Source organism: Varanus komodoensis, unplaced genomic scaffold, assembly GCF_004798865.1.
Source record: "Varanus komodoensis strain SLA01 unplaced genomic scaffold, ASM479886v1 scaffold1, whole genome shotgun sequence".
In the NCBI taxonomy this organism is placed as follows: domain Eukaryota; kingdom Metazoa; phylum Chordata; class Lepidosauria; order Squamata; family Varanidae; genus Varanus; species Varanus komodoensis.
This window is the reverse complement of record NW_025335268.1, coordinates 38,312,125-38,332,482: the sequence shown is the minus strand read 5'-3', so window position 1 is coordinate 38,332,482 and position 20,358 is coordinate 38,312,125. Positions and strand designations below refer to the sequence as shown.

Sequence of the window (20,358 nt, the reverse complement as noted above, 5' to 3'; positions counted from 1 at the left end):
TTTGATAGATGTGTTTATAGCTGCACTGGGTGGGGACAAGTTATGGATTTCCAGCTGCAGCCTTTCCTGACTGGCACCTTCCAGATGTAACAGACTGCAACTCCCAAAATTCCCACCCAGCATGACCGAAGTTCTCAGGGGCTCAGGGGCTGCCTGAAGGGATGCCCTGCTCCTCAGTCGAAGTCTCAGTACTTAGAAAACTGGGCAAATGTATGCCTTTATTAGTGAATTTGTAGTATTTTAGGCTGCCTTTCTTTAAAAACTACTTCAATTACGTACAACCAACAAAAACAATATCATGGAAATGTAACTTAAAAAGCAATTAAACATCATTAAAAACAGCAACACTACTAAAATAAAAGTTAAAAAGATGCAACCCTTCTTTAAAATTAAAAAAAGAGGGAGGGTCTCACTGCTTGATTTTCTTAATTGCACTTCCTCTCAATTTTGCTGAGTTTACTATTTTTATATACAAGTTTAGCAGACTCTTTCCGAAGGAAGTCTTTCACAGCCATGGAGAGCCAAGAGGTGCAGGAGAACTGAAAGGGCTACGCTCCCCATCCAGTTCCCAGTGTAGGTTATCAGCCATGGCAACCAAGGCTAGCTCAGCCTCAAAACTCATGCAAAGCTCAGATAATCAATTTTATCCAACTGATGATCATCCAGGCCTCCTTGATCATCTTTACTAAAATGGTTGGAGACTGGCCTAAATTTCCCAAGTTCTCGGCAGGGCAAGAGTTGAGTAAACAGGTAGAAGCCGCCATCTCTCCAGCCACCCCACCTGCATCCTTGAGGCTGCAAAGGTGAGCAGAGACTAACACAACAGGATAAGCAGCTGCTAAAGTCACCCATCAACTTACCTTCCCTGATACTGGAATTCAAATCAAAGTTGATTCCTGTGACTTTGATCAGAAGGAAGCAAATTTTTACTGGTATTCTTATTTTTTTATTTTTCTTTCTTCTTTTTATACTTTATTGTTATTAAAACAACAAAGTAAAAATGAAGCAAACTGTTCACAGCAAGCTCTCCTTTCTAGCCTTAAAGTAAGTCTCCAAATGGACTAAAGCCTGCATTTGATCTGATTCATCCGAAGCATCTCCCCATTAGTGCTTCAGGCCTTCTCCACATGAGGGGCTCAGCCTGCTGCTTTGTGAAGGCTGCTTCTTCCCTCTTCACAGCAGCAGGGAAAATGAGCCTTTTTACTTGTTCCTCTCACCTTGGGGTTTGCATTTCTCTGCCTTTCTATATATTCTATTAACCAACTTCAGGGTGGCACTGCGGAACACTTGCACTGTAGTAAATCTTCACCTTTTCATGAGGTTTTTGTTCTGGTTTATCACTGTTAAAAATTTAATCCCAGATTTTTCATTCTCTTAAAAAAACCCCCCATGAAAAAGGCTGGGAAACTCTAGAGAGGCCTTGAAGGACAATGACTTCATGAAAGGCCACACACAATTCTCTGAGTGAGGGATCACAAATGCACAATGAATGCCTCCTCTTTCATTACCCCCAGTTCTCTGTTAACGCTGCTCTGCAAGAATCCAGATTCCAGTAGGTTCATAGTAATCCAAACGCAGTCAAACAGAGGAAAATACTATTTTAAGACAAAGCAAGATTTGCAATCACAAGGCAACCTCTACTGCAGTAATTCTTACTGCTGTGTGTTAAGAATCACTTAACACGGGTTAAAATTTAGCATTGTTATTTCAGAATCAGCATTTCAGCAGTTGCTTTCTTATCACTGTTATCACAGGAAAACAGTGTGCCTTTTAACATCTGTAAAAAGGTATGGTTGTAAGCAGGAATATATGAGAAGAGCTTTATCTATTGACAAACTTACATGACCAGACAATAAGATTGCCAAACCTTCTTGCTGCCACTGGAGTTAGCCTATTGTGGGCACTCCTTAATTTCTCTGATCTGTTTGTTTTTTATGTAAATATAACAAAATATTTCTTGTTCAAACAAGGTATTATTAACAGTGGAAACGGACGCTTAACTAATACAAAATCTGAGAGTACATAGTGAGGCGAGCCCACTCAGCTGTAGAAACCATCGGTTAGCCTTTCACTGTATTCAATGAACAAGATGGTGCTCTGGCTTTTCAGCAGTGAAACGTGCGCACAATTATTTGTTCAGCCATCAAGGAAACAAACTCGTGCCAGGTCTGTGTCTGGCCACATTTGTGCTGATAGAACAGCAGGTGGGGGATACTTTCCTCTCTCTATTGAGGGAATACCCCCTCCCCTTACCATTACTTTGAATGGGTGGGAAATAAACTGTACTCTTGCACAGAGTATGAAAAACTGTACTCTTGCATAGCTTCCATATGTTGCAGTGGTGTGTTGGGAGATCAAGCGGGTGTTGAATCCTGTAAGTCCAGGGCCTCCCTGCAAACCTTTCCTCCAACATGACCTTGCTTCACTCTGCAGATCGTTTTGCCACCACAAAAGGTACCACAAGTTGCAGCAGAGCCAAGACTCACAGGGACACCGAACAGGCGCTTTTGAAAGGAAAAAAAAGCCCCCTCAGGATTCCCAGTTCCCTCTCAGGTGACCTGCAATTCTCCCTCAGTGGGAACGAAATGCATTCTGAAGGCAACAATCTATCATTTCTCATTGCCGTGAAAAGTATTTGGAGATGACTTGGCCTTTCATGAGATTCTTTCCTTTTCAAAAGAGCTGCTCAGTGGAGATCAACATGGTTGCCCAGCTCTATCTTTGGGGGCATGACTCTGGGGACTCGCACAGTGAACGCTTGTGCTTCAGAAATTACCACTGTCCCCCCATGTGCCATCTGCAATTTTCTTTCTTTGCAGGCAGAGAAGAGGCCTGCTGTATTCTCTGCCCCTCTCATGTATCCTTATGGAACGTAGGACTGTTGCCAACCCATGGATTGATTGATTAATTAAGGGAGGCAGTGTGGTGCAGTGGTTAAAAGGGTGGGACCAGGCGACCTGGGTTCTAGTCCCCACTCAGCCATACAGCCAACTGGGTGACTTTGGCCAAGTCCCAGAATCTCAGCACAACCTACCTCACATGGGCGTTGTTGTGGGGATGAGATTGAGAGCATCAGCAGGAGGAGAATGATATAAGCTGCTTTGAGTTCTTGATAAGAAAAAAGGTGGTATATAAATCTAATAAAGAAATAAATACTGACCAATCTAGTTCTTAATAATAATTTATGAAGATATAGCCAAAATTGCATTTAATTGAGGCTATAACCTGTGCTTTATTTCATGTGCTAAGCATCATGCATTCATTTTGTGTGCTAAGTATTATTTGTCTAAAGCACAAATAAATGGCGTAATCTTGTTGATGAGTAAATGTTCAGAAATGCTTTGCTGGGCTCAAAGCCATCAGTGCTGAATTTTCACTCTCAACAACAAATTAAATTTCTACATTATAATTCTGCAGTTTGTTAATTGAAGTAGCATTATATGAAATAACAGAACTTTTGAAAAGTACCATAAATCACATGTGAAAATGTTTTACTTGGCAGAAAATGTTAATTTATGTTGTATTTTTTCTTATTCTTGAAAGATATGGAAGCTCAATTTTATTAAGGGCAAACTCAAAGGTGCTCTTGCCAACACTGAGCAAATCATTTCTGACAAATGTACTTTTGGGTGGGGTAATCAGTGGATGAATCCAAATACTCAGGACAATAATGTTCAGTGCAGCTCTAGAACAAGGCAGCTGTGATTTAAGTTTGGAAAAGTGGAGATCGCGTTGGAATATTCATCTTCTTAAGCTGATTCATCCCAGAGGTAGGACAGAGTTCAAGTGATTCTCAAAACGCAATTACAGTTTAAAAAAAAAAGCAAGCAAGCAAACAGAAATGCCCTTCACTGACTTCCTTCACATACTATAAATGGAAGTGTTTAGGGTTATTTCCTCCTACCAGAGATCTCAAAAACTAATACTATAGCCAGCTTCTGCATAAAACACTCTATTGAAGCTTTTTCTCAGAGGAGGAATGTTCAGGCAAGCTTTGAGGAATAAGATGCTGGGAGGTTTAGAATTTAAAAAGGGCCATCGCTTAGTGGTACAGCATGTGCTCTGGATAGATGTAGCCCACTAACTTGTCTCCTGAAGGTCCTCTTTGGGAGTTTAAGGCCCAGGAAAGCTACTGAGATGCATCCCATAGTCCTGCGCCCATTTTCTTTATCTCATCCCTTCCTTTCTCCTCATAGACCCCTCTATGACTCATCACAGTTTTCCTGTCCAAATGCTTTTCTTTCCTTCCACTGGGAACTGTGAGATAGGTTTGGTTAACCTGAAGCATAGGTGTAGTGGGGCTTCAGCCACAATCCCACACCCCAGCAGGCAAGAGCCCCCTGGACCTACTCCTTTTCTTCATCTTTCAACTTGCATGTTCTTCTGGTTCTTGCTGTGGCCTGGACAGCAGTAGTGAAAAAGCAGACTCCCTGACTGAAGGAGCCATGGAGGGAGCTCTGCCCAAAGGCTCTCAGAAACACGCAGCTGGCCCTGGGTGCCCCGCGTCAGCTTTTCACGCTACATCCAGGTACAAATCGAGTGACCAACAACAGATTCAGTTATCTCCTAATTTCTCTTTTGGATGGCCTGTCACATTAAGGTGTTTGGGCTCAATTGGATATCTGCAATGCGTGATGAAGAAAGCTGTGTCTTAAGGTGATTTTGCACCACCAATGAAAACCTGGAAAATCCTTATGTTACTCACTGCAGGTGTGTAGTTTTCTGCCAGGCCAAAGCATCCCAAAAGAGAGATGCCTTATTGGCAGATCTGCCTCAGCCTTTCTTCAGCAGCAGATCCACACACTGAGCATGACTGAATGGCATAGGAAAGCTGTGCCCCTTTAACAAGAGTCTTACTTTCCCACAACAGAATGCAGATCAGGAGTAGTAGGCACCGGCTCCACTTTAGAAGTTGCGAGAACTGCAGTGGCTGTTCCTAGAACATGTTTGGGCTAGTGCAGTTGCGCAGAAGAGAGCTGGGACCTTATACAGTGTGACCTACAACCTAGTTAGGCTGAAGCCATTGTACTAAAGCCAAACAAGTGTCTTTGACTTTGGTGTTCATTCAATTTCTTCAGCCTAACTGATTCCGGACTGATGCCCTAACTCAGTTTTGGCTGGTAACATAAGACAGCGCCTGAAGAGTCTTTGAAGAAAAAAATCAATACTGCATTGGAAATAGAATCGGCTGGACAAACAGCTATGAATTCATGCAGTTCATTTCCAGGTACATGGAATACTGCTTTCTTAGGTTAACTTTTTTCCAAAAGTCCTTTGCAATTGAAAACTTTTTTTCTGCTTTGACCACCACATATACCTAATCCTTGGCCTAAATAGCACTGGTTATTGGTTTCAACAGCATCTTTTTCTTAGCACTCACATTGGAGGCATACGTCCCCTGATTTAAGCATTGGGGGGTAAAGTGTTAAAGGCCCTCCCTACAAGTCAGTGCCTTCCTGGTGCTTTGTGTATGTGTGTGTGGGAGGAACCCAGAGCTCAGTAACAGAACGAAGCAGTTCAGGTCATGGATAATCTGGCTGCAATTCAGCTTGCTTTGAAACTCTCTAATATTTGTGCATTGGCTGTTAATCATCACTTAATCAAGCCACATTGTGAGGAACTCCAAAAGGATCAGAGCTAGTAGTGATTTAAATGGTGCTGTGGTTGAGGACACTTAATGAAAATGTTGACCTAGTGTGCAGCAACTGTGAAAAAGGCAAATTGCATGTTGGGCATTAGAAAAAGAACTGAAAAGAAAACTGCCAAATCGTACACTCCTTACACAAATCTATAGCATGATCACAGTTAGAATAATGGTCATCACACCTATAGAAATGATACTATAAAGCTGAAAAAATGCAGAAGAAAGCAACCAACATGATCAAGGGGCTAAAGCAACTTCCTTGAGCGGAAAGGTTGCAACAGTCAAGGTTGCTTAGCTTAGGAAAAAGGTGAGGAGGGAGAGACATGATGAAGGTGTAGAGAAAGTGGACAAGGAGTCTTTTTTCTCCCTCTCTTGTATTAGTAGAACCCGTGGCCAACTCTGGAATTCACTTTCACAAGAAGCAGTGATGGCTACTTATTTGGATGTCTTTAAAGGGGATTAGACACATTCATGGAAGAGAAGGCTATCAAAGGCTACTGGCTGTATGCCACCTCCAGTATCAGAAGCAGTATACCTGTGTATACCAGTTGCTCAGGAACTTGGGTATGTGAGTGCTGTTGCAGTCATATCCCGCTTGTGGCTTTCCTTTTGTGTACGACAAAATGTTGAACAGAGATTTTAATCTAGGAATGTTACATTCTAATAATATACCTGCAATTGCACCTGATTCTAGCTGGAGGGAAACAGGAGAAACATACCCAAGAAAGAAAAAAAAATATCCTCGGAAAAATGAGAGGAAAATTTCCCTATTATTGCCAGTCAGAACTCATGCTGCCCATTAAAATTCACAGAATACCTGTAAAGTCCAAAAAGTGCTTTGAATGTTCCAAAACAGGTAACATGGATGCTAAACATGGATATAGTTATCTAACATGCCTAATGACCATGATCCAGCCCAATGATGAGTTCATCAATGTAGGCAAGCTCTGAAATATTCCTACAGCATCATAACACACAGAGGAGGTGCTTCCACAGTATTTTGTAATGCTTGAAAGGGTGCAGGCACTTTTATTTATTCATCCATTCCAGGACATGATGAGTCCTGGCATGAAAAATAGTTTCCAGGCTTGGTAAATTGTAGGGAAAATTATGCCATGGTTAACCCTTTTAGAAGGGGAAGGGGAAGAGAAGGTTCAATACATGCCTATTTCAAACAAGTTTCAAATTAACTTACACCAAAACTTTAAAACAGTTTAAAAGTTTAAAAACCAATAACCCCATAAGAAACTGTTAGTGACAACCATAAACAGGCATGATGTCACAGGAACCCATCCTGTTCTATTAAATGCCTGGGAACAGAAGTTTTTGAAACCTTGCGATACATCCAGAGTCATACTTGTGCAGGGGCATAGGAAGCTGCCTTATACTGAGCCAAACCATTGGCTCATCTAGCCCAGTATTGCCAACACTTATCGGCAGTAACTCTCCAGCTTGTGATGCCTTTTGTGGCTGATAGGCCCGTTTGACATGGTAGGGCATCGTTTCGCTGCTTTATTCCCATCTGAAACGTGTGCGCATGTTTGTATGCAGTGAGTACTGGGTGGAATGAAGACGAGGGCAGGAGAAGAAGACCTGCTCTTCCCCCTGACTTAGCTGTTTTCTTTTGCTTTGAGCAATCGTCTCCCTGCCGGTGTTCAGTTTTGCAGCTGGAAAGGGAGAGCGCCACAGGTTCAGGGAGGCAAGGCAGGCCCGAGGCCGAGCAAATCTCGCCCCCACCCAATCCAACAGTCAAAGGTCGGAGTCCCCAAGCCCAGTGAAGGCTTTTGTTTTGTTTTTGGTGTGTGAGGTGTAAAATCCCACCAGCTCTCCCAGCCAGTAAAAGTGCAGGAGTAGTAATTTAAATAACTAACCATTTGCTTGGCTTTCATGGCCCTTAGAATCACTTATCTGAGGTGACTGGTGTTCCTGCCAAAGGATCGGGCTGGCCTTGAGGAAGCAGGACGTTTTCTTCTCCCTTGTAAATGTTGCCCCCCACCCCTGCCCGAACTGCTCTGTAGGCTAATGGGACAGATGTATGACCCATCACCTTTCATTTGTCCCGGAGTCTTTTATAACATGCTGCATTTAAAGAAAACGGCAATGCTTCTCCATGCCAACAGAGAGAGATGTCGGCTTGGATAATTACCTACAAAAGACTCGGCTGCCTGCAGGAATTGCCCATAAGTGCAGATAGCAGCCACCTGTCCTTGGAAATCTGTCTTGCCAATTTGAAAGCTCTTAAATGCCATCTGGAATGTCCCACACTCCTTGTGTCTTATTGGTAAGGCTTTAGATCACAGCTGCTTTGAACTCGTGTCCAAATGTGTTGCTGTTTGAAAGACGGAACAATGCAGTGAAACTAGCCAGTCTCTCTTTATGTTGTCAGGACCTAAGAAAACCCTTGGATGACAAGGAAAGGGCTAGGCGGAAGGTCTGGCCCTGAAAAAAATATGCTAGGCTTCTTTCTCGTAAGGTGAGAGTTGTTGTCTCTGTTTCCTTCCCTTTATTACTTAGGTTTGGCACAGAAGCATTGCTGAAAGAGAGGAAGCACATCACCAGTTAAGAGGAAAAGAGAGCACCCAGATTTCAATATAAGGTGAACATGCCGTTTTATAACTCATTGCTCTAAATGATGGTTCATGCATTGCATGTCACCAGTCTGCTGGCTCAGTGTTGTTATGTGAACATCAGCTCCACGGCTCCCTTCTGAATATCTGTGGAAAGCTGCATTTGACAAAGCAGAGATAAATACGTGCATAAACTAGACAAGTTTTAAGATTTGATCTGGCAAAACACCACGACAGAGGCTAAGGATGGCCACATGTCCTCTTTCATAGAAGACCATCCTCTATTTGAAGGTCTGCCAGAGGACCATCCTCCATTTAAAAGCATGCTTTATGTCTGAAGGGGTATTCAGACCATGCCAGGTTTAAAGATAAGGAAGCATCTGAAGAAAGAGCTGGACCTTGAAGGGGCCCTAAAGAGTACCTGGAGAGCCGACTGAGCAAGGCACACCAATCACCTAGTCACCATCTTTCCCACCAGGGTGAAATCTACTGATTTTTATTTAAACGATAATACTTGTTTCTATCCATATGTGGTTTATGAAATAGGTGTCCTCTTTTTTGTGCATCCACAAGTGACTGAAATGCAGTCACCATTTTACAGTTTAGGTTCAGCCACAAAGAAGGCTCTTCCTATCATCCCTGTCAACTGTGATTCCATTATGGGACACAGAAGAAGGCCTCTCCACCAGAATCTAAGGTGCAGGCAGGTTGATATGAGAGGAACACATGCAGCTATGTTTTGTGTCCTTTCTTTTTGTTATGTGTGGTTATATTTTGTCTCCACTTCCAATTTAGTATAAATTGGACTCAGAATAAGTTTGCTCATGAAACCCTCTTCTGACCATTTGCTGGAGCTGCAGAGCCCTGCTAGGTGCCTGCTGGATTCATGGGACAGGAGGCCAATGTGACTGCAAAGCCGGCATCAGCACCTGGTCTCCTTGGGTAGCTTCCAAGGCCACTGGCTCTGGTTGGAACCACTGTTCATGCCTGCCCTGGACATGCCTTAATGTTTTGTTGGGCCCAGCACACTGAGTGGCCCTTAGCTGCTAGATCTAACCATGGTTTAATATCCTACAGATTAATCTTGACCATGGTTTATGAGGCCTTCGAAAACCATAGTTACAGTTAACTACAGTTTGGGATTTAGATGTAATGCTAAACTATGGCTAACTGTAATAGGAAATGAAAACTTCCAATTTCCTATTGGGGCTGTGGGAGAGGGGGAGAAAGCATGAAAGCTTTCTGAGGTATGATGGGGAGCTAGGTTTGTTTTTATCATGATAAATCATGGTTCATCATGGCCTCTCAATGCAGCTTATGTCTGCTTCAGTCCTACAACTTCCCAGTTAAATTCAAATAAGTTCAGGGCTTAACTAATGCAAACAAGTCCTCCTACACTGCTTGTTTAAAACCAGTCTATGGTCTGGTTCTGACATACCAAAAACAAGCAAACACAACAGTCCTTTACTGTCCTGAAGTGAGCATTATGTGCAGCTCTTACAGTTGCCTCTCATTTTTGTTTGGTAAAAAAAGACTCTATGAAATGTAAAAGGCTGTACACTAAGAGGGCAGTTTCTTCACTGCAGGCTTTTTGTACCATGTTTGAGTACCATTCCTTCAAGCTATTGTGGTAGGTACTTAAATCTTATTATGGCTCAACCTACCTGTGAAAATTGTTTGTGGTTGAAAGAATGTTTGCTTGCTTGCTTTGTAGTAAAACGTCTCCTCGCTATACTTTTAAGGGTTCAAGCAAGGGTATAACAGCTTGAATTCTTGAAAGTCTTCCATAATGATTTGTGGGACTTTTTGCAGACAATGTTGCTCATAACTGAGCTAACCTGAGCCATGGTTGTGACTGGGACAGAGGCGGACAGGATTCAGCTGATGCATGAAAGAGCCCATCACATCACATCAAATGCCTGGTAATGGTTTTTATTTGTTTCCTGTGGTGTTGGTACAATTTAGCCAGGAAGTCTAGACTGCTTGTACAGAGTAGTTTGTCCACCTAAGATTGCTAACTCTTCAGGTCATGCTTATGCACTATCCGTGGTGCACCACTGGGGGTGAACTAGTTCCCACACAAAGCAGCTAGCATTAATCTGCCGGAGTGTCGGCATCTCCCAGGGTCTTTCTCTGCCTCCTCCACTGCTGCTGTTGCAGGACCATCACTGACCGCTCTTCTTGTTTCAGGGCAGGTCACTAGCTCCCCAGCTGTTTAGCTACTCATGATTTTACACGCTTTTGAACTGCTGGGTGGGCAGAAGCTGGGACAAGGCGATGGGGGCTCACCCTGCTGCACAGGTTCAAACTGCTGGCTTTCTGATCAGCGAGCCCAGTGGCTCAATGCTTTAACCCACGATGCCGCCTTGCATCCCTCCTAGTAATGGTGAGAGGACTTAACCTGCGGCTGAGAAGAGGACAGTGTTGATGCTAGGCAGGTCTAGGTGGAGGAAGCGTTCCACTCTGGTGGAGTGAAGGGAGATGCCAAAAAGGCTCTCACACTTGCTATCTTCTGAATGATTACTGAAGGAGGCACTCAGAAGAGCATACCATAGGTTCATACCAGGAGACATGCTTAATCTGGTAATTCAACAGTCCCAGGCCATATGGGGTTTCATGGGGTCAAGCCAACAGCTTGACTTGGGGTTGGGAATTTATGGGCATGAGCTCATAAATGAGCTCAAGCATGATTTGGCAGCTTTTAAGGACTCCTACTGGATATGAGAGCCTCCGCTCATGACAGTCCCCAGGAGCTGCTCTTCCTTTTCACCACTGCAATCTGCTCGTTCGCCTCCTCCCTCTTACTGACCCAGGCAATAGTGAGGCTGAACACAACGAGCAGCAGATGCCACTGCCTGATGCCTGCCTGCCTGCCTGCTAACCAGACTTTTGCCTGTCAAGCCAGTGGCAGTCATCATGAAAAAGAGGGGGAGCCAGAACAGAGTTTTGGGAGACAAGGTGGTTTTTCCTGTATCTCAAAGACAACTTATCCTCTGTTTGTGGAACAGTCAGTGTCACGACTCTCATTAGGGTAATCAGAGAACCAAGGAGGCAGTTGTCCTGACCTGCTATGTCTAATGATTCTGAGAAATTGTTCTGCTTCTGCTCAGCTTGCTACAAGTATTCAGAAGGAGTCACTTAAACCACGCAAGATCCCTTGGTTACTTTGGAAGAAGTTTGATATAAGATTTTTTTTAAATGGTTCCCTCTCCTTGCTTCTTGTGGTTGATTATATTTCAAATTATCCAGAAATATTGACTCTGGATAATTTGATAATTCAGTTTGACAAAACTGAAAGAACTGTGCTGGTTAAACTTAAAGCTGTCTTTGCTCATCATGGAATTCCAGGAATTGTTATGAGCAATAAGATGCCCTTTGCCTATCAAGAATTTCAACAGTTTGTGCATGATTGGGGAGTGGAAAAATGCCTAGGGTAGCCTAGCAGAATGGTTGAGAGAACAATGTAGTCCATTCAATAGTCTATTGCAAAGACAGAAGATGCTCGAATGGCTCCCATGTGGCACTGTTAGAACACTGTCACGTGCCACACACGGGTATGCCTTATTCAGCTCCTTAAATGTGAATGGGCAAGATGCTTAGGAATAAGCTTCCAGGAAGGACTAATTGATTATGCCCTAAGATACTCACTAATATGTATAAGTCGCTCCAGAAAGCTAAGGACTGACAAAGACATTTATTTGACTGAACAGCAAGCCCCTCAAGGCCTCAGAAGAAGAAGATTTGGTATGGATAGATTTTAATGAAGGCTGGCTCATTCTGCTGTTCCAGGGCAATGGGAGCTGTGCCAGATACTTGCAAGTATCAGTGCAATTTGAAGGTTTCAGAGTTGAGCATCCAAAGGCTGTGGTTTTACTGGTTTGCATCAGAATACTGCACAAAATGTTCCTCTGGATGATACTCTTAATTCCTCTGCATTTGACACTGAAACACTAATGCGGCTAAAACATAGCTTGTGAGACTCATGTTCTGTGTAGTACCTCAAGGCAGACCTGTCTTCATACCAATTAAGTTATGTTCCGTGTGGAAGAATGGCAGTAAAGACCATCCACGATGGTGGGCTAAGAAGTGTTTACCTCTGTACAAATTGATGTTGATGCTCTATTTTATCTTTTGATAGATATGTTACATATAATTTTATGGTGGCTTGTTTGTTGTGTGTGTTTGTTTTATGAGAGATGTGGTGCAAGGAGGGTCTTTGAGTGACTTATGCTGGTATTCCACCCACTCCCCCACCAGGTGAGAATGGACCTGGCCTCATTTATCCGGGCACTACTGATGCCCATGCTAGACTCTTGTAATACACTCTAAATGGGGCTGCCTATGATGGTGGCCTAGAAACTTCAGCCGGTGTGGAATGCAGCTGCTTGACTATTTGTAGCAGTCTGACAGCCATACCATTGGACATGTCCCCAGCTAACTGTTGCTACTCTTTGAGCCCAGTTTTAAATAGCTGTTTGCGCTCAAACTGAGCCCAATTTGAAAGTGTTGGCTTTAAGCACCAGAGTGTTAGTTGGGGTATAAGATATTTGAAGGGCCACTTTAACCCATATCATGTAGAGGTTCTCACCCATGAGAAGGACGACATTGGTGAACTCGAGAGAATGAGCTTTTTTGGCTATGGCCCCACAATTGCCAACTGAGGTGTGTCAGAACACATCATTGTAGGCCTTCGGACACACTGATTCTGTTTGACCTTTCTTTGACCTAGTTTAGTCTTCCCAACTGAGGCTGGGCAGATTTCTGCAGAGAAAAAGACTTCTTACAGACATCCCTCTGCCATATACCACCAGCTCTTGCTCTTAAAAGGCACACTGCCTCTTAATAGCAGTGTGTGTGTGTTCTTGAGTGTCATTTTAATAGATACCTTGTTAAATGGAAAAATGATAAGAAAGCTGGTAAAAGCTGGTTGTGGAAGGTAAAGGATTTGGGCAGGGATTCACCTAATCCAGAGTGTGACAGAACTGAAGCCTCCAATGCTGAAAAGTGGTTTTAGTAAGGCTACATACTCTAAAACATGTATTTCCTAATATATTAAGGATCCATTGCATTTGGACAGAAAAAACCCTGCTACTGCCTGAATTCTCCAGTCAGTCATACTGGTTGGGAATTTTTGTCTGCCTAAACATGAGCAGATTGCACCCTAAGGTATATTTCAACCTTCCCCAACCTTGTGCCCTCCGCATATTTTGGACGTCAGCTCCTGTTCATTCCAGCAAGCATGGCCAAGAGGTAGGAATGCTGGGAGATGCACTCCAAGATGGATGGTGGGTATTTGGGCGATATATCTTATTGAACATACTATGCAGGCCTTGAGGCAGATTCAGCCTTCACATATATCAAGTTGTGGATCAATACAGAACTTTATCCAGTGGTGTAATTACACTTTCAGTGGAAAAGTCGTGATTTGTGGCTAGGGCTTCTTGGACTCCATCCACTGCGGCTGTCCACCCCATTGATTGATTGATTGTATTTGTATGCTGCCCCATGGCCAGGGGCTCTCTGGGTGGCTCACAAGAAACAGGAACCACAAGATAGCCATAGAACCACAATAATATTAAAACTATAACATCAATATCAGCATAACATCCAATTAATATAAAATACAGAGCAGGGAAACAGACCAGCAAGAAAATGAAGCCATGAAATAGCAAGATAGAACCATGATTATCCTAAAAACAAGTACTAAATAACAAAGTACTTTTTCTGCAGCTTCCAGAGTTTCCTGGCCTCTCCTATGACCATAGGCATAAAGCATTTCTGTTGAGACCAAACAGAAGAAACACCATTTCAGCTTTGCTCTGTTGTGATTATGCTTCTGCAGATATGCATAAGAGGAATAGGAGGAAAACCTACCCTTTAATTACTTCATGTGAAAATGAGAAGCAAATACGAGGGCAGGTGAGATCAGGTGGGGTAAAATATCTGCATTATTTATTTATTTATTTATTAAAACATTTCTATGCCGCCCCATTCACCGAAGTCTCGGGGCGGCTCACAAGACAAAATTAAAATACAAGAAATAACAATATAAAATAAGTCGCCCTGGCCAGATAAAATAAGCAATAATATTAACAATTAAAATGACGCTTAAATAAAAAGGTCTTCGCCTGGCGCCGAAAAACAAATAACGACGGCGCCAGGCGGACCTCTCTGGGGAGCGCATTCCATAGATTGGGTGCCACCGCAGAGAAAGCCCTCCTCCGAGTACCGACCCTCCTAATTTCTTTCATGGAGGGTTCCCGGAGAAGGGCCTCTCCCGCAGATCTCAGGGGGCGGGCGGGCGTATATGGGTGTAAGCGCTCCTTCAGGTAACCAGGACCCAAGCCGTTTAGGGCTTTATAGGTCATCACCAACACCTTGAATTGGGCCCGGACTTCAATGGGAAGCCAGTGAAGCTGACGGAGGACTGGAGTCATGTGAACATAATGCCCAGTCCTCGTCAGCAGCCTGGCAGCTCTATTTTGAACCAATTGAAGTATCCGGACCGTCTTCAAGGGAAGCCCCACGTAGAGCGTGTTACAGAAGTCAAGGCGGGAAGTCACCAGCGCATGTGTCACTGTCGCCAGGCAGTCGTACTCCAGGCAGGGGCGCAGCTGATGAATCAGCCGAAGCTGAAGGAAGGCGCTCCTCGCCACTGCTGTCACCTGAGCTTCCAATGAAAGCTCCGGGTCGAGGAGCACTCCCAGGCTGCGGACCTTGTCCCTAAGAGAGAGTGCAACCCCATTCAGGACTAGGTTCAATTCACCCTCTCTAATTAATTAATTAATTAATTAATTATTTTATGCAATACTTTATTTACTGTATGATTCAGACATTTACTGACTGGAAAAAATGCTTTTTGGTAGAATATAACATCTATGCCTACACATAACAACATAGAAAGGGCAGATCTTGTCATTTTGTTAGAAGAGGTTGGGTTTAAAAATGTGTATGAATGCGTTTCAGCTAGGATATTTAAATCAACTGGTCAACATTTGCACTGAGATATGAACAATAATTTCCAAGTGTCTGATTTTATGAGGTTATGTCTGAGTTTATTTTAAAACAGATGGAGTGAGAAGCAGGTGAATGAACAAGTTACAACGGTGAGGAAGAGGAGAAATGTGTAGTATCAGTAGCCCCTCTCACAAATTAATCTCAGGTTAATCAGCCTTTGTGATAAAGGGACAAACTGAACTGCTGGCCCTGAAGTTGTGCAGCTTCCTAATACTACCTCAGTAACCTGTGTGTTTGTCCTGGAGATCAGCAGCAGGGAAGCTCACATGTCTAGACCACTGTGCAAATGGGATTCAGTGTATGCCAGAAGCTTGCACAGTTAGGTCCCTGAGCATGTGCAAGCCCCTGCATGTAGCACTCTACGTACACAGGTGGTGCTACTCTACATTTTTGAGGACCTTGGGCAGAACATCCTCATTGGGTCCACTCCTTCAGTGAGTCTACCTTCACATAGCCATTGTTACCAGCTGATGTCACTCTTCATCCTCTTTCTGATTGCTTGCTTGCCATGGGGACAGACAGGGAGCACCTATGCTTCCTCTTTCCTCCCACCGCTATTGGCTGAACCGGACTGAGAAGCAGGTGAATGAACAAGTTAGAATGGTGAGGAGGAGGAGGAGGAACCCCAGGAGGTGCTTGTTAGCAGGCCCCCACCAGGGGGTGGGCCTAAAGAACATAAGAAATGGCACCTTGACAGGTCAGTGGTCCACCTGCTTCAGCCTTCTAGCCAAACCAAGTACACACAGGATCCCACAAGCAGGATATGAGTGCAACAGCGCCCTTTGGCCAACGTTCCCCAGTAACTGGTGAATATAGGCACACTGACTCTGATACTGGAGGTGGCATAAGGCCATCAGAACTAGCAGGCATTGATAGGCTTCTTCTCCATGAATTTGTTTGATCTCCTTATGTTGTTGTTCAGTTGCAAAGTCGCATTAGACTCTTCATGATTCCATGGCCAACATTCCTCCAGGTTCTCCTGTCATCCACCATCCCCTGGAGTCCACCCAACCCCACAGCCACCTTTCCAGTGACCCCATCCAGCCACCTCAACCTTTGCCATCTCCTTCTCCTTTTGCCTTCAATTGTTCGCAGCATTAGGGTCTTCACAAGTGAGTCCTTCCTTCTCATTAGGTGGTCAAAGTATTTGAGCGTCATCTTCAGTATCTGGCCTTCTAAAAAGCAGTCAGGGTTGATCTCCTTTAGGATTGACTGATTTGATCTCTTTGCAGTCCAAGGGATTCGCGGGAGTCTCCTCCAACACCACAATTCAAAAGCATCAGTTCTTTGGTGCTCAGCCTTCCTTATGGTCCAGCTCTCACAGCCATGCATTACAAGTGGGAAAACCATAGTTTTGACTATGCAAACTTTTGTTGGCAGGGCGATGTCTCTGCTTTTTAGTATGCTGTCTAGATTTGCCATAGCTTTCCTCCCAAGGAGCAAGTGTCTTTTAATTTCTTGGCTGCAGTCACCGTGGTGATATTGGAGACCAAAAAAATAAAATTTGTCACTACTTTCATTTCTTCCCCCTCTATTTGCCTGGAAGTGATAGGGCTGGATGCCATGATCTTAGTTTTCTTAATCTTAAAAAGCCAACTTTTGCATTCTCCTCTTTCACCCTCATCAAGAGGCTCTTTAGTTCCTTTAGTTTCTGCCATTAGAATGGTATCCCCTTTGGATAAAGCCATCCATAGGAGTCTCTGCCCATGCCTGCCCTTGAAACTAGCACTATATATAGGCTTCTTCATAGCAAACATCCACACCTGAAAGGTGGACATCAGAGACAAAATGAAGAGGCTGAGGGTGTTATCCTGGTGCTCCCTCATTATTTGAAATACCAATTACATTCATTGTGTGGAGCCCTGTTTGCCTCACAATCAATCTTACAGGCAAAGGAAGCAAATTTAGAGGTAATTTTAGGCAAACAGTTCCTGCAGTATAAATATTTTAAGTTCAGGTATTTTAGGTAACTAGAGCCAGTTTGCTATAGTGGGTAGAATGTCCTCCTGAGACTTAGGAGATCCAAGTTCTCATCCTCATTTCTTCATGTTGATTTACTGCCCGTGAAGCTCAGTGGGTGACTTTGGGCCCCTCACTGACTCTCAGCCAGAGGATAAAATGTAGAGGAGGGCGGCCATGTATGTTACCACTCACTCCTTGCAAGAGAAGGGGAAACTCATAGGATGTGACTGTAAGAATAATAATAAAAAATAATATAATAGGCATACAATTATTGACTTTTTTTCAAAGGCCTTCATTAGAGGACAGTGTTAAATAAATCCTAGTAGAATTTGTTTGTGGTAATTCTATGCTGTTGTGAAGAACAGATTTTATTGCTCTAACCCTCATAGATTTTCGATCTGCATGCAGATTGCCTCCTCCCATTCGGGATGGTCCGTTTATTTCAATGGAGGGGGCAGCTCTACATGCACAAAGGTGTGAACATGGAAGCACATACCTGCCTCCTTTGCTGAAGCAAAGGCCTGGATGCAGGATTCTCAGGAACTCTGTGGCTGCAGGCCTATATACTTAGCTAGAGGAAAGTCCCATTACTGAATTCATTTGAACTTAGTGACATTTTTCTGAGTGTGAATAGATAGTATTTTGCTGTTGACATACTTTGGAAGTAGGGATGTTGACGAAGTTGCAGTGGACTTAGAATAGTTTTAATTCCTAAGAATACAACTGGCAGATTCCACATGGCTTTTAATTTCTGTACTTTTATGCAAATTAAATCATAGAAAAATATGAAAAATTAAAAAGCAGTCCAAAATGCATATTTTCCTCCATAGGCTATTTATTTGTATAATTTATATATTTCTGGGGGTCTCACAGTTTTGAAAATTTATACATTATATAAATATAATGGGCACAATCCAGCCAAAGTTTGAGTACTTTTAAGTAGGGCTTTAAGTAGGGTTAGTACATAGGTTAACATTTTGGTGTGAAATCTACTTTCACTGAATGACAGTTGGGTTGTGCCCATTATATTTATATTGTAAATCAATGTTTAGATATGCAGCAAACAAAGTTAAACCGTATTAATCTCTTTAATGCACTTCTACTCCACAGTACACTTCCGTTTGAATCTGTTGCTACAGATAGTTCATTTTTAATAGCCTGGAGATAGTATTCTTGGCTTGTGTCAAGTTATAAGAATTAAAGAATTATCTGCGGGGAATTTCTAGTGTTGTCATACTAGACATTTTACTGCTTTTTAGTAAATATGTTTTTGTTCTTGTTGTTCCTTGCAATGAGAAAATAATTATATCCTATCAATAAGGGAAGCTGATAAGGTTAGAATAGATAAGGACAGAATAAATAAACAAAGTGGAAGAGCTTGACAGCTTGGTGTTCTACTGTTTTGGACAGATAAATATCTTAGAATTCCTCAATCTCATAGATTCATAGAATAATAGAGTTGGGGACAGAGGGCTATCAGGTCCAAACCCCAGCTCAAGTTAAGTCATTCAGGTGGGTATCCAGTTGCATTCTGAGAGCCCACAACCTCCCTGGGTAATTGGTTCCATTGCCGCCCTGTTCTAACAGTCAGGAATTTCTTCTTGATGTTTCAGCTGAAACCTGGCTTCCTGTAGCTTGAGCTCCTTATTCCATGTCCTGCACTCTGGGATGACTGAGAAGAGCTTGGACTTCCTCTTTGTGGCAGCCTTTCAAGTACTTTTAGAGTGCTATCCTATCTCCCCTTGGTCTTCTCTTCTCTAGGCTAAACAAGCCCAGTTCTTTCAACCTCTCCTCACAGGCCTTTGTTTCCAATCCCTGGATCATCCATGGTGCCCTCCTCTGAACCCTTTCCAGCTTGTCTGCATCTTTCTTAAACTGTGGGGCCCTGAACTCAACACAGTGCTCCAGATGAGGCCTAACCAGTGCTGAGTAGAGGGGAACTAGTATTTCATGTGATTTGGAAGTCATACTTCTATCAATGATGCCTAAAGTAGCATTTGCCCTTCCTGAAGCCACATCACATTATTGGCTCATATTCAGCTTGTAATCTATAACAGTTCCAAGACCCTTCTCATTTGCAGTATTGTTGCACCAACTATCCTCCATCTTGTAATGAGGTATTCGGTTTCTTGTTCCTAAGTGGAGGACTTGACATTTGTCTCTACTGAATTTAATTGTGTTGTTTTCAGCCCAGCGTACCAGCCTCTCAAGATCTTCTTCCAGCGTATTAGCTATTCTGCCCAGTTTTGTATCATTTACAAATTTGGTAATTGTTCTTGGCATTTCTTCATCCACAGCAATAATAAAAATGTTGAAGAGCACTGAACCCTGTGGTATCTCACTTGTTATCTCTACCCAGTTTGAGAAGGTGCCATTGAGGAGCACTTTTTGAGTCTGATTTTGTAGCCAACTATGGATCCACCTGATAGTTGTTCTACCTAGCCCACATTCAGCTAGTTTGCTCATCTGGATATCATGGAGCATTTTGTCAAAAGCTTTGCTGAAATCAGCACATTCTTTCCAGTCCTTGTAAGGTAGAACCATCCCTTGACAGCAGCCCATCTTCCAGGAAGTATAGCCCAGGGTCTCAGAATCCAAATATCTCATATCTGTACTACCTTCATAGCCGGGCATTCACCTGAAGTAATTTTCTTTCCCTGTCTATTCCTCTTCCAAGAACAGAAAGAACTGCAGAGAAAACTTTCACTCCAAATGAAAACATCAGCACTCCTTTTTCTGAAGTAGAGCTTCTCTTTTTACTTTAGCATGGCCTGTTATCTACCTCACCTATGACCAGACAGCACTGAATGGTCACTTAAGAATTACTAAAGGAGAGAAAAAGCATGTCCCCTAACCTAACCCTAAGCTAGCATGTATGTCTGCTAGTGTATATGAATAGATGAATATTTAGAAATAATAATTAAAATTTCAATTAAAATCCATTATTATTCTTCCTCAAATGGAAGACTGTGTGCTACGTTCAGTCTGGTGTCCAGGGGCTTCCGATGAGCAATTCAAAGCTCGGGTCTTCCTTCTGATGGTCCTTACATAAAGGACACTTCCAGAACAGAGGATATCCCCTGGCAGCTCTTCAAATAGGGGACTGCCCTACAATGATTCCTTGGCAAGACTTCTACATATCAGAAGTAGCAAATGGCAAAGCATTTC

General features: G+C 43.0%; 1 protein-coding gene across 1 annotated transcript in view; it reads left to right on the top strand.

Moving 5' to 3' along the window:
- The first annotated feature begins 10,100 nt into the window (after window positions 1–10,100).
- Window positions 10,101–20,358, top strand: part of ESR1 (estrogen receptor 1) — a 200,651-nt gene continuing 190,393 nt past the window's right edge. Inside the window, exon 1 of the mRNA XM_044422667.1 lies at window positions 10,101–10,133. Coding sequence (XP_044278602.1) covers window positions 10,127–10,133 — 7 coding nt within the window. The 5' untranslated portion in view covers window positions 10,101–10,126. The remainder of the gene's footprint in view (window positions 10,134–20,358) is intronic.